Source organism: Leptodactylus fuscus, chromosome 9 (genome assembly GCF_031893055.1).
Source record: "Leptodactylus fuscus isolate aLepFus1 chromosome 9, aLepFus1.hap2, whole genome shotgun sequence".
NCBI lineage: Eukaryota > Metazoa > Chordata > Amphibia > Anura > Leptodactylidae > Leptodactylus > Leptodactylus fuscus.
In genome coordinates, this window is record NC_134273.1 from 19,752,919 (window position 1) to 19,767,275 (window position 14,357).

Sequence of the window (14,357 nt, forward strand, 5' to 3'; positions counted from 1 at the left end):
AAGGGTTCAAGCGCACCCTCGGCTCTGATGTAGCAGAGCCGAGGGTGCACAAGGGTTCAAGTGCACCCTCGGCTCTGCTACATCAGAGCCGAGGGTGCGCTTGAACCCTTGTGCACACTCTGCTTCATCAAGCTAATAGAATGCATTGGCCAGCGCTGATTGAAGCAGAGCTGAATCTGTGTGCTTAGCTCAACTACTCCACCGGTGTAGTTGAGCTAAGCACACACATTCAGCACTGCTTCATCACGCCAATAGAATGCATTGGCCAGCACTGATTGGCCAGAGTACGGAATTCGGCCAATCAGCGCTGGCCAATGCATCCCTATGGGAAAAAGTTTATCTCACAAAAATCACAATTACACACCCGATAGAGCCCCAAAAAGTTATTTTTAATAACATTCCCCCCTAAATAAAGGTTATCCCTAGCTATCCCTGCCTGTACAGCTATCCCTGTCTCATAGTCACAAAGTTCACATTCTCATATGACCCGGATTTGAAATCCACTATTCGTCTAAAATGGAGGTCACCTGATTTCGGCAGCCAATGACTTTTTCCAATTTTTTTCAATGCCCCCGGTGTCGTATTTCCTGTCCCACCTCCCCTGCGCTGTTATTGGTGCAAAAAAGGCGCCAGGGAAGGTGGGAGGGGAATCGAATTTTGGCACACTTTACCACGCGGTGTTCGATTCGATTCGAACATGGCGAACACCCTGATATCCTATCGAACATGTGTTCGATAGAACACTGTTCGCTCATCTCTATTCATTATATTTTTAAGATTTATTATTCTATAGTTTTAAACTTCTTGTATATTTTTAGATTCATTTTATTTTTTTATCTTTATTGTTGTATATTTTTGAGTCATTGTATTTTTTTTAGATTATTCTATATTTTTATATTCATTATATTTTTAGACTCATTATTGTAAATTTTTTTATTCATTTTATTTTTAGATTTATTATTCTATAGTTATAAATTCATTCTATTTTTTAGATTTATTATGCTATATTTTTAGATTCATTATATTTTTAGATTTATTACTATATATTTTTATACTCTATTTTCACATGATTATGTGGCCGCCATCTTGCCTACGTTGGAGGAATGGCAGTGGCAGAAAATTGCTTGACAACTTGAAGATAATAAGATTAGAGTTTGAAAAGAGTATATCACCTATGCTGCGAGAGGGAGGATAGAGGAGCGGCTGATCTTTCCCCCATCCCCATGGTTAAGGTGATCTTTCCCCAACACCTTTTATCGATGGTGAATCCTGTGTTATCCACCTCCAGATTTATAATAGAGACATTACTTTTACTTGGAACAATGCCCTCTGAGACTGGTATGGCTTCTGTCCTGGCCCCTAGTGCGCGCAATAGAAAGTGTCACCCTATAGTAATACTTAATGGACAATGCAAATTCTGACGTTTATTGAATCATTGAGATGTGCGAAATCAAAAAGAACAGAGAGGAATGTATCAAAACCTACATTCAAGAATTCTGGTATCGGAATGTCATGAAATAGGGTAAAGCAACTTTTTGGGCTTATTTGCACAAAAAAATTTGTGCAATTTTGCCAAATTTTCACTCCACTTTGGAAAATTGAGTGAGAGTGTTTGGATATGGCTAGCCTGTCAAGCTGAAGCACACAATATTTATGAGCTGTGACTAGGGTTGAGCCGATCTTGACTTTCAGGATCGATTTTGAAATCCCATTTCTGATCATTTTTCTTTCAAACCCAATCTCGATCCCAATTCCGATCCCAATGCAAGTCAATGGGATTTTTTTACTAATCGGAGATTGGATTTTAAAAACACTCCTATTGACTATACAGCATGGAATCTAACAATTGAACGCTTTAATTGCTAGAATCCACGATGTGTAGTGATTTTTTTAATCACTAAGTAGCCAGAGGATTTTTTTTTTTTTTTTTTAATCCTCTGGCTACTTAGTCCCCCCTGGTGTCCACTTACCTGAAGAGATGGCTGGTCCAGTGTCCGGTATTCTTGTTCTTCTTTGCCTCGCTGTCCCCACCTCCTAAGCCATCAAGCCCTGCCTTTTTCCTAGCTCTTTAAACACTAACCTGGGAGGCGGAGGCAGCGAGGAGAAGAAGAACGAGAACACCGGGCACCAGACCAGCCATCTCTGCAGTTAAGTAGCTACTAGAGATGTTAGCTAGTCTCCCATTAGAATGAATGGACACAGCCAGCGCGCAGGGAATTAAGCCTGTGTGCCGGCTGCTTCCATTCATTCCTATGGAACCGCAGCAGAGACTTCTCACTCAGTATACACTCCACTCAGAATGAGCGGAGCGTATACTCAGTGTGAAGGCTAACATTGTTAGCTTTTCCCACAATGTTTGGCCAGTAGCAAAGCATTGTGGGAAATAATCACCAATCTCTATCCCAACCTAAAAAGATCGTGTTCGGAATTCCGATGGCGATCGTGAAATTTTCTCAATCGCCGATTGGAATCCAATCTTTTCTGAACACGATCGGTCAACTCTAACTGTGACTTTTTGCAAAAATTATTCTTATAGCCCTCTAGTAGGGAAGGCGGCGTACAATATGGTCAGTCAAGGTGCTAAATTTATCAAGCATCGTGAACCAGTTCATAAATTTGATGCAAATCACGGCAATCCAGATACCACCAAAACTGACTTCAAAAATGTCCCTTCTAATAAATCTCCCGTATGATTTTTACGGAAACATTTTTAAGCGACACCAACCATTCGGTGACAAATACAACTCTTTTATGCCTGAAAGCTAATACGGTATATTACTATTGCCACTCTGCTTCAGCATACCCACTGTAAGAACAAAGGGACAAAAAGTGCACAGAGCGCCGTTCAGTCCTTGACGTCAAGTCAGGGAAAAATATGAAATTATCCAGATTGTTATTTTTGTTACCTGGTTGTTTTACTGCACTGGAGCTGGAAAATATGAATAAACAGTCTGGTTAATGGGGAGGTTTGACTTGCACAGCTCAAGTCATTGTAGTTCTTATGACTCACTGTATAGAGAACTTCCTGTCTAAGGAAGCCCCCAAATTATTGGCATTCCTATACAGAAATCTAAAAATATTCCCGGTCTTATTTTACCGTCAGCATTTCTAGTAAACATTACCAAACAAGACACATCTCATTGTATATTCCAGTAGATAAGATACGTGTTCTGAAATTTTCAAGAATATATACGAAATATTTTTAGGTAAACTTTTTGAATTTTTTTTTTTTTTTTTTTTTTACAGTAAGTTGTAAAAATGTTGCCTGTTCTCGAATTGTACCGTAACAGCTCAGCATATCGCTAGCCTAAGGCACTGTTCATGCTGACGTTTCATTTCACTTTTTAGAAAATGGTTGGTAACTCTGTATGTTCCGTTTGGATCGTTGTTTTATTTAGTTCAATGGTAGAAATATCGTGTTGCTATTTTTTATTTTTACGGGGTAAAATAGTCGAGACGGTAAAGCCTCGTGGTCATGAATGTTGAAAAAAGAACATTAAATACAGAATTAAAGTCCATTTTTTCACAAAAATTTTGCATCTGTGAAGCCTCCGACTTAAGTCTATTGATGGATCTCTGACAATGGTAAAAAATTGGACATTTCTCCTCAGTGTTTACAGCCGGTTGCCTGGGTCACAGACCTGCTACAGGTTAGACCTGGGGTCTTGGAACCAATTTTGGACCAAGCTCTCAACATCCAAAAGTTTTGGTGACCATAGTGTCAGATGTTATAGCTGATAACCAAATGCTATGCCTCCCACATGCATATGTTCTTACGGGAAACACAGGTAGTGCTTAAATTCGGAAAATATTTTAGAGGGAACACTCTCCCCCCTTTCCCAAAGACCCCGACCAACTGATCGACTGACAACCCATCCCCTCTCGAATTACTTCAGACACTATTATGAGGCATAATACTTTGTGCAGCGGCCACTATGGGGCATAATTTACACTGTGCACAGTATTATGCCCCATGAACAATTTTTAAACTCTAGGGACCCCGGGCCCAGGGGGATACAAAAAACACACTTACCGCTCCCTGGTTCCGGTGCACTCCCCACAAATGTCGGCCATTTTCAATGATGTACAGGACGCTGGACGTCGCATGAGCAGGGGCTTGCATCATGACACATAAGGACGCACGCCTCGGCCCATGTGACATCTGAGACTTCACCAAGTAGGCTTTAAGCCTTCCGGAGCCAGGAGAGGTAAGTAACTGTGCTTTTTATGTTCCGCATTCTGAGTCATTTTGCAATTATGCTGGAACTGAGTTCCAACACGTTCCAGCCCAATGTAACCACTGAAGACCCCGACATAAGATGCTGTCAGGGACATCTGGTGGTGGCTTATCTCCCCAAGAACAAAAAGATTAGGTATATTGATCCAACTCCCTAAAATTCGAGTCTAGAGGTCTCCAACATTGATCTCAGGCTGCAGCGGGCTCTTTGTCGCCTGGGAACTAGACCAATGTTCTAGAAGTTGATGGACCCCCATAGTCCACCGGGTTTCTCACGTTTCGAAACCGAATTCAGTGGATAGAAAAGTCTTCCAAGCAGAACTTTTCCTCTCCAACAATTGGCCGTGTTCCGTTCTGATCATATAGAGATGTACGTGAATCACTTTTTACTTTTCTTCCCGACCCTTCCCCGTCCTAAGCTTCCCACTTATTCTCCAGACACTTTGTCATCGTGATCTATCCCGGCAGCTTTAATAAGCCTCAACCATTTTTCTTCTCATTATTGAACCCATCCGTCTCCATATTTTACGTGAGTGTCTATTTGTTTGCGATTCATCTTCCGGCTCAGTCTACAATTATGCGCCAATAACCGTATGTGACAAGTCCTAAGAAAAACTTCCTACTTAGTCTAAGTTATGGATTTTCCCATTCTAATTACAAACATGAGTAAGTAGAGACATCATTTCAGGTAATTTATGAGAGAAGTATATTGGTGTCAGCAGCTGAATTCGGAGATATCTAAAAATGTTTCATTCGCCTCCTTATCCTCTTGAAACAGAATATTGTGATGTGGGAAACATTTAATTGTTTCGTTTTTTTCTAATCTACGCCTCATTGAAAGGCGAAATTATCTGGCGGACGATGTTTCTTTTTCATATCTTATAAAATTGCAATTCTGGGTCTTTACCACCAGGCATGGACTAAGAAGGGGGATGGGGGTGGGGAGGGGGCTTACGGTCTGTAAATATGTTATTAAACTCCGATTTGACATGGTATTTGCAGATATAGATGAATGCACTGGAAACAAGTGTGGCGACCACGCTCAGTGTGAAAATACCGCCGGAGGGTACAATTGCTCATGTCTGAAAGGTTATCGCTCGTCCTCAGGAAGTTTGCACTTTAAAGCAAATGATGGGACTTACTGTCAAGGTAAGTAGTGGAAATATTAATCCGTCTCTTTATGCCGTTTAATTGCTACATCGGCTTTACAAAGGACGGATTTGGCTGCAGGTTACAATCGGGATAATTACATTTAGATAGTATAATAGGTGACAAAATGGTATTATTGCACTATTCCAAATAGTTTAATTGTGTTCATAGGGAAAAAAAACGTAGGGGAAGCCGACATGGAGAGAATCAGGGCTAGGCAGCTAAAATGTGTAGTCCTGGATACGTTGTTTTATTTAACCTGTTGCTGGTCATAGACATTACATGTATTGGCTACAACTGGAGATTGCAAGGAGATGTGCAACAATTCTAATGTCTAAAGAGTAAACAGAACAAGGTGTGAATTCATGTGCCGCCATATGGTGTCGACAAGGCAATGGGGCCCTACTCCGCTATCACCATCTTAGATTATTTAGGGAGCAGAGACTCAGTGATGTCACAGTACAGAGATAATACACACAGTGATGTCACAGTACAGGGATAATACACACAGTGATGTCACAGTACAGGGATAATACACACAGTGATGTCACAGTACAGAGATATAATACACACAGTGATGTCACAGTACAGAGATAATACACACAGTGATGTCACAGTACAGAGATAATACACACAGTGATGTCACAGTACAGGGATAATACACACAGTGATGTCACAGTACAGGGATAATACACACAGTGATGTCACAGTACAGGGATAATACACACAGTGATGTCACAGTACAGAGATAATACACACAGTGATGTCACAGTACAGGGATAATACACACAGTGATGTCACAGTACAGGGATAATACACACAGTGATGTCACAGTACAGGGATAATACACACAGTGATGTCACAGTACAGAGATAACACACACAGTGATGTCACAGTACAGAGATAACACACACAGTGATGTCACAGTACAGAGATAATACACACAGTGATGTCACAGTACAGGGATAATACACACAGTGATGTCACAGTACAGGGATAATACACACAGTGATGTCACAGTACAGAGATAATACACACAGTGATGTCACAGTACAGGGATAATACACACAGCGATGTCACAGTATAGGGATAATACACACAGTGATGTCACAGTACAGAGATAATACACACAGCGATGTCACAGTACAGGGATAATACACACAGCGATGTCACAGTACAGGGATAATACACACAGTGATGTCACAGTACAGGGATAATACACACAGTGATGTCACAGTACAGGATAATACACACAGTGATGTCACAGTACAGGATAATACACACAGTGATGTCACAGTACAGGGATAATACACACAGTGATGTCAAGTACAGGGATAATACACACAGTGATGTCACAGTACAGAGATAATACACACAGTGATGTCACAGTACAGGGGTAATACACACAGTGATGTCAAGTACAGGGATAATACACACAGTGATGTCACAGTACAGGTATAATACACACAGTGATGTCACAGTACAGGATAATACACACAGTGATGTCACAGTACAGGGATAATACACACAATGATGTCACAGTACAGAGATACTACAGACAGTGATGTCACAGTACAGAGATAATACACACACTGATGTCACAGTACAGGGATAATACACACAGTGATGTCACAGTACAGGATAATACACACAGTGATGTCACAGTACAGAGATAATACACACAGTGATGTCACAGTACAGGATAATACACACAGTGATGTCACAGTACAGGGATAATACACACAGTGATGTCACAGTACAGAGATACTACACACAGTGATGTCACAGTACAGAGATAATACACACACTGATGTCACAGTACAGGGATAATACACACAGTGATGTCACAGTACAGGATAATACACACAGTGATGTCACAGTACAGGGATAATACACACAGTGATGTCACAGTACAGGATAATACACACAGTGATGTCACAGTACAGAGATAATACACACAGTGATGTCACAGTACAGGGATAATACACACAGTGATGTCACAGTACAGGATAATACACACAGTGATGTCACAGTACAGAGATAATACACACAGTGATGTCACAGTACAGAGATAATACACACAGTGATGTCACAGTAGAGGGATAATACACACAGTGATGTCACAGTACATAGATAATACACACAGTGATGTCACAGTACAGGATAATACACACAGTGATGTCACAGTACAGGGATAATACGCATAGTGATGTCACAGTACAGGGATAATACACACAGTGATGTCACAGTACAGGATAATACACACAGTGATGTCACAGTACAGGGATAATACACACAGTGATGTCACAGTACAGGGATAATACACACAGTGATGTCACAGTACAGGGATAATACACACAGTGATGTCACAGTACAGGGATAATACACACAGTGATGTCACAGTACAGAGATAATACACACAGTGATGTCACAGTACAGGGATAATACACACAGAGATGTCACAGTACAGGATAATACACACAGTGATGTCACAGTACAGGGATAATACACACAGTGATGTCACAGTACAGGGATAATACACACAGTGATGTCACAGTACAGGGATAATACACACAGTGATGTCACAGTACAGAGATAATACACACAGTGATGTCACAGTACAGAGATAACACACACAGTGATGTCACAGTACAGAGATAATACACACAGTGATGTCACAGTACAGGGATAATACACACAGTGATGTCACAGTACAGAGATAATACACACAGTGATGTCACAGTACAGGATAATACACACACTGATGTCACAGTACAGGGATAATACACACAGTGATGTCACAGTACAGGGATAATACACACAGTGATGTCACAGTACAGAGATAATACACACAGTGATGTCACAGTACAGAGATAATACACACAGCGATGTCACAGTACAGGGATAATACACACAGTGATGTCACAGTACAGGGATAATACACACAGTGATGTCACAGTACAGGATAATATACACAGTGATGTCACAGTACAGGGATAATACAAACAGTGATGTCACAGTACAGGTATAATACACACAGTGATGTCACAGTACAGGTATAATACACACAGTGATGTCACAGTACAGAGATAATACACACAGTGATGTCACAGTACAGGGATAATACACACAGTGATGTCAAGTACAGGGATAATACACACAGTGATGTCACAGTACAGAGATAATACACACAGTGATGTCACAGTACAGGGATAATACACACAGTGATGTCACAGTACAGAGATAATACACACAGTGATGTCACAGTACAGGGATAATACACACAGTGATGTCACAGTACAGGATAATACACACAGTGATGTCACAGTACAGGGATAATACACACAGTGATGTCACAGTACAGGATAATACACACAGTGATGTCACAGTACAGAGATAATACACACAGTGATGTCACAGTACAGGATAATACACACAGTGATGTCACAGTACAGAGATAATACACACAATGATGTCACAGTACAGGGATAATACACACAGTGATGTCACAGTACAGGATAATACACACAGTGATGTCACAGTACAGAGATAATACACACAGTGATGTCACAGTACAGAGATAATACACACAGTGATGTCACAGTACAGGTATAATACACACAGTGATGTCACAGTACACAGATAATACACACAGTGATGTCACAGTACAGAGATAATACACACAGTGATGTCACAGTAGAGGGATAATACACACAGTGATGTCACAGTACTGTGTGTATTACAGTACAGGATAATACACACAGTGATGTCACAGTACAGGGATAATACACACAGTGATGTCACAGTACAGGGATAATACACACAGTGATGTCACAGTACAGAGATAATACACACAGTGATGTCACAGTACAGGATAATACACACAGTGATGTCACAGTACAGGGATAATACACACAGTGATGTCACAGTACAGGGATAATACACACAATGATGTCACAGTACAGGGATAATACACACAGTGATGTCACAGTACAGGGATAATACACACAGTGATGTCACAGTACAGGGATAATACACACAGTGATGTCACAGTACAGGGATAATACACACAGTGATGTCACAGTACAGGGATAATACACACAGTGATGTCACAGTACAGGGATAATACACACAGTGATGTCACAGTACAGGGATAATACACACAATGATGTCACAGTACAGAGATAATACACACAGTGATGTCACAGTACAGGGATAATACACACAATGATGTCACAGTACAGGGATAATACACACAGTGATGTCACAGTACAGGGATAATACACACAGTGATGTCACAGTACAGGGATAATACACACAGTGATGTCACAGTACAGAGATAATACATATAGTGATGTCACAGTACAGAATAATACACACAGTGATGTCACAGTACAGAGATAATACACACAGTGATGTCACAGTACAGGGATAATACACACAATGATGTCACAGTACAGGGATAATACACACAGTGATGTCACAGTACAGGGATAATACACACAGTGATGTCACAGTACAGGGATAATACACACAGTGATGTCACAGTACAGAGATAATACATATAGTGATGTCACAGTACAGAATAATACACACAGTGATGTCACAGTACAGGATAATACACACAGTGATGTCACAGTACAGGGATAATACACACAGTGATGTCACAGTACAGAGATAATACATTAGTGATGTCACAGTACAGGATAATACACACAGTGATGTCACAGTACAGGGATAATACACACAGTGATGTCACAGTACAGGGATAATACACACAGTGATGTCACAGTACAGAGATAATACATATAGTGATGTCACAGTACAGGATAATACACACAGTGATGTCACAGTACAGGGATAATACACACAGTGATGTCACAGTACAGGGATAATACACACAGTGATGTCACAGTACAGAGATAATACACACAGTGATGTCACAGTACAGGATAATACACACAGTGATGTCACAGTACAGGGATAATACACACAGTGATGTCACAGTACAGGGATAATACACACAGTGATGTCACAGTACAGGGATAATACACACAGTGATGTCACAGTACAGGGATAATACACACAGTGATGTCACAGTACAGAGATAATACACACAGTGATGTCACAGTACAGAGATAATACACACAGTGATGTCACAGTACAGGATAATACACACAGTGATGTCACAGTACAGGGATAATACACACAGTGATGTCACAGTACAGAGATAATACATTAGTGATGTCACAGTACAGAGATAATACATTAGTGATGTCACAGTACAGGATAATACACACAGTGATGTCACAGTACAGAGATAATACACACAGTGATGTCACAGTACAGAGATAATACACACAGTGATGTCACAGTACAGGGATAATACACACAGTGATGTCACAGTACAGGGATAATACACACAGTGATGTCACAGTACAGGGATAATACACACAGTGATGTCACAGTACAGGGAGAATACACACAGTGATGTCACAGTACAGAGATAATACACACAGTGATGTCACAGTACAGAGATAATACACACAGTGATGTCACAGTACAGAGATAATACACACAGTGATGTCACAGTACAGGGATAATACACACAGTGATGTCACAGTACAGAGATAATACATTAGTGATGTCACAGTACAGGATAATACACACAGTGATGTCACAGTACAGAGATAATACATATAGTGATGTCACAGTACAGAATAATACACACAGTGATGTCACAGTACAGGATAATACACACAGTGATGTCACAGTACAGGGATAATACACACAGTGATGTCACAGTACAGAGATAATACATTAGTGATGTCACAGTACAGGATAATACACACAGTGATGTCACAGTACAGGGATAATACACACAGTGATGTCACAGTACAGGGATAATACACACAGTGATGTCACAGTACAGAGATAATACATATAGTGATGTCACAGTACAGGATAATACACACAGTGATGTCACAGTACAGGGATAATACACACAGTGATGTCACAGTACAGAGATAATACACACAGTGATGTCACAGTACAGGATAATACACACAGTGATGTCACAGTACAGGGATAATACACACAGTGATGTCACAGTACAGGGATAATACACACAGTGATGTCACAGTACAGGGATAATACACACAGTGATGTCACAGTACAGGGATAATACACACAGTGATGTCACAGTATAGGGATAATACACACAGTGATGTCACAGTACAGAGATAATACACACAGCGATGTCACAGTACAGGGATAATACACACAGCGATGTCACAGTACAGGGATAATACACACAGTGATGTCACAGTACAGGGATAATACACACAGTGATGTCACAGTACAGGGATAATACACACAGTGATGTCACAGTACAGGGATAATACACACAGTGATGTCACAGTACAGAGATAACACACACAGTGATGTCACAGTACAGAGATAACACACACAGTGATGTCACAGTACAGAGATAATACACACAGTGATGTCACAGTACAGAGATAACACACACAGTGATGTCACAGTACAGAGATAATACACACAGTGATGTCACAGTACAGGATAATACACACAGTGATGTCACAGTACAGGATAATACACACAGTGATGTCACAGTACAGGGATAATACACACAGTGATGTCAAGTACAGGGATAATACACACAGTGATGTCACAGTACAGAGATAATACACACAGTGATGTCACAGTACAGGGGTAATACACACAGTGATGTCAAGTACAGGGATAATACACACAGTGATGTCACAGTACAGGTATAATACACACAGTGATGTCACAGTACAGGATAATACACACAGTGATGTCACAGTACAGGGATAATACACACAATGATGTCACAGTACAGAGATACTACAGACAGTGATGTCACAGTACAGAGATAATACACACACTGATGTCACAGTACAGGGATAATACACACAGTGATGTCACAGTACAGGATAATACACACAGTGATGTCACAGTACAGAGATAATACACACAGTGATGTCACAGTACAGGATAATACACACAGTGATGTCACAGTACAGGGATAATACACACAGTGATGTCACAGTACAGAGATACTACACACAGTGATGTCACAGTACAGAGATAATACACACACTGATGTCACAGTACAGGGATAATACACACAGTGATGTCACAGTACAGGATAATACACACAGTGATGTCACAGTACAGGGATAATACACACAGTGATGTCACAGTACAGGATAATACACACAGTGATGTCACAGTACAGAGATAATACACACAGTGATGTCACAGTACAGGGATAATACACACAGTGATGTCACAGTACAGGATAATACACACAGTGATGTCACAGTACAGAGATAATACACACAGTGATGTCACAGTACAGAGATAATACACACAGTGATGTCACAGTAGAGGGATAATACACACAGTGATGTCACAGTACAGGATAATACACACAGTGATGTCACAGTACATAGATAATACACACAGTGATGTCACAGTACAGGATAATACACACAGTGATGTCACAGTACAGGGATAATACGCACAGTGATGTCACAGTACAGGGATAATACACACAGTGATGTCACAGTACAGGGATAATACACACAGTGATGTCACAGTACAGGGATAATACACACAGTGATGTCACAGTACAGGGATAATACACACAGTGATGTCACAGTACAGGGATAATACACACAGTGATGTCACAGTACAGAGATAATACACACAGTGATGTCACAGTACAGGGATAATACACACAGAGATGTCACAGTACAGGATAATACACACAGTGATGTCACAGTACAGGGATAATACACACAGTGATGTCACAGTACAGGGATAATACACACAGTGATGTCACAGTACAGGGATAATACACACAGTGATGTCACAGTACAGAGATAATACACACAGTGATGTCACAGTACAGAGATAACACACACAGTGATGTCACAGTACAGAGATAATACACACAGTGATGTCACAGTACAGGGATAATACACACAGTGATGTCACAGTACAGAGATAATACACACAGTGATGTCACAGTACAGGATAATACACACACTGATGTCACAGTACAGGGATAATACACACAGTGATGTCACAGTACAGGGATAATACACACAGTGATGTCACAGTACAGAGATAATACACACAGTGATGTCACAGTACAGAGATAATACACACAGCGATGTCACAGTACAGGGATAATACACACAGTGATGTCACAGTACAGGGATAATACACACAGTGATGTCACAGTACAGGATAATATACACAGTGATGTCACAGTACAGGGATAATACAAACAGTGATGTCACAGTACAGGTATAATACACACAGTGATGTCACAGTACAGGTATAATACACACAGTGATGTCACAGTACAGAGATAATACACACAGTGATGTCACAGTACAGGGATAATACACACAGTGATGTCAAGTACAGGGATAATACACACAGTGATGTCACAGTACAGAGATAATACACACAGTGATGTCACAGTACAGGGATAATACACACAGTGATGTCAAGTACAGGGATAATACACACAGTGATGTCACAGTACAGAGATAATACACACAGTGATGTCACAGTACAGGATAATACACACAGTGATGTCACAGTACAGGGATAATACACACAGTGATGTCACAGTACAGAGATAATACACACACTGATGTCACAGTACAGAGATAATACACACAGTGATGTCACAGTACAGGATAATACACACAGTGATGTCACAGTACAGAGATAATACACACAATGATGTCACAGTACAGGGATAATACACACAGTGATGTCACAGTACAGGATAATACACACAGTGATGTCACAGTACAGAGATAATACACACAGTGATGTCACAGTACAGAGATAATACACACAGTGATGTCACAGTACAGGTATAATACACACAGTGATGTCA

General features: G+C 40.5%; 1 protein-coding gene across 1 annotated transcript in view; it reads left to right on the plus strand.

Annotated features, from left to right (window-relative positions):
- ADGRL4 (adhesion G protein-coupled receptor L4) overlaps positions 1–14,357 on the plus strand; it is a 121,654-nt gene that overhangs the window by 50,987 nt on the left and 56,310 nt on the right. The window contains 1 exon segment of the mRNA XM_075287037.1: positions 5,240–5,386. Coding sequence (XP_075143138.1) covers positions 5,240–5,386 — 147 coding nt within the window.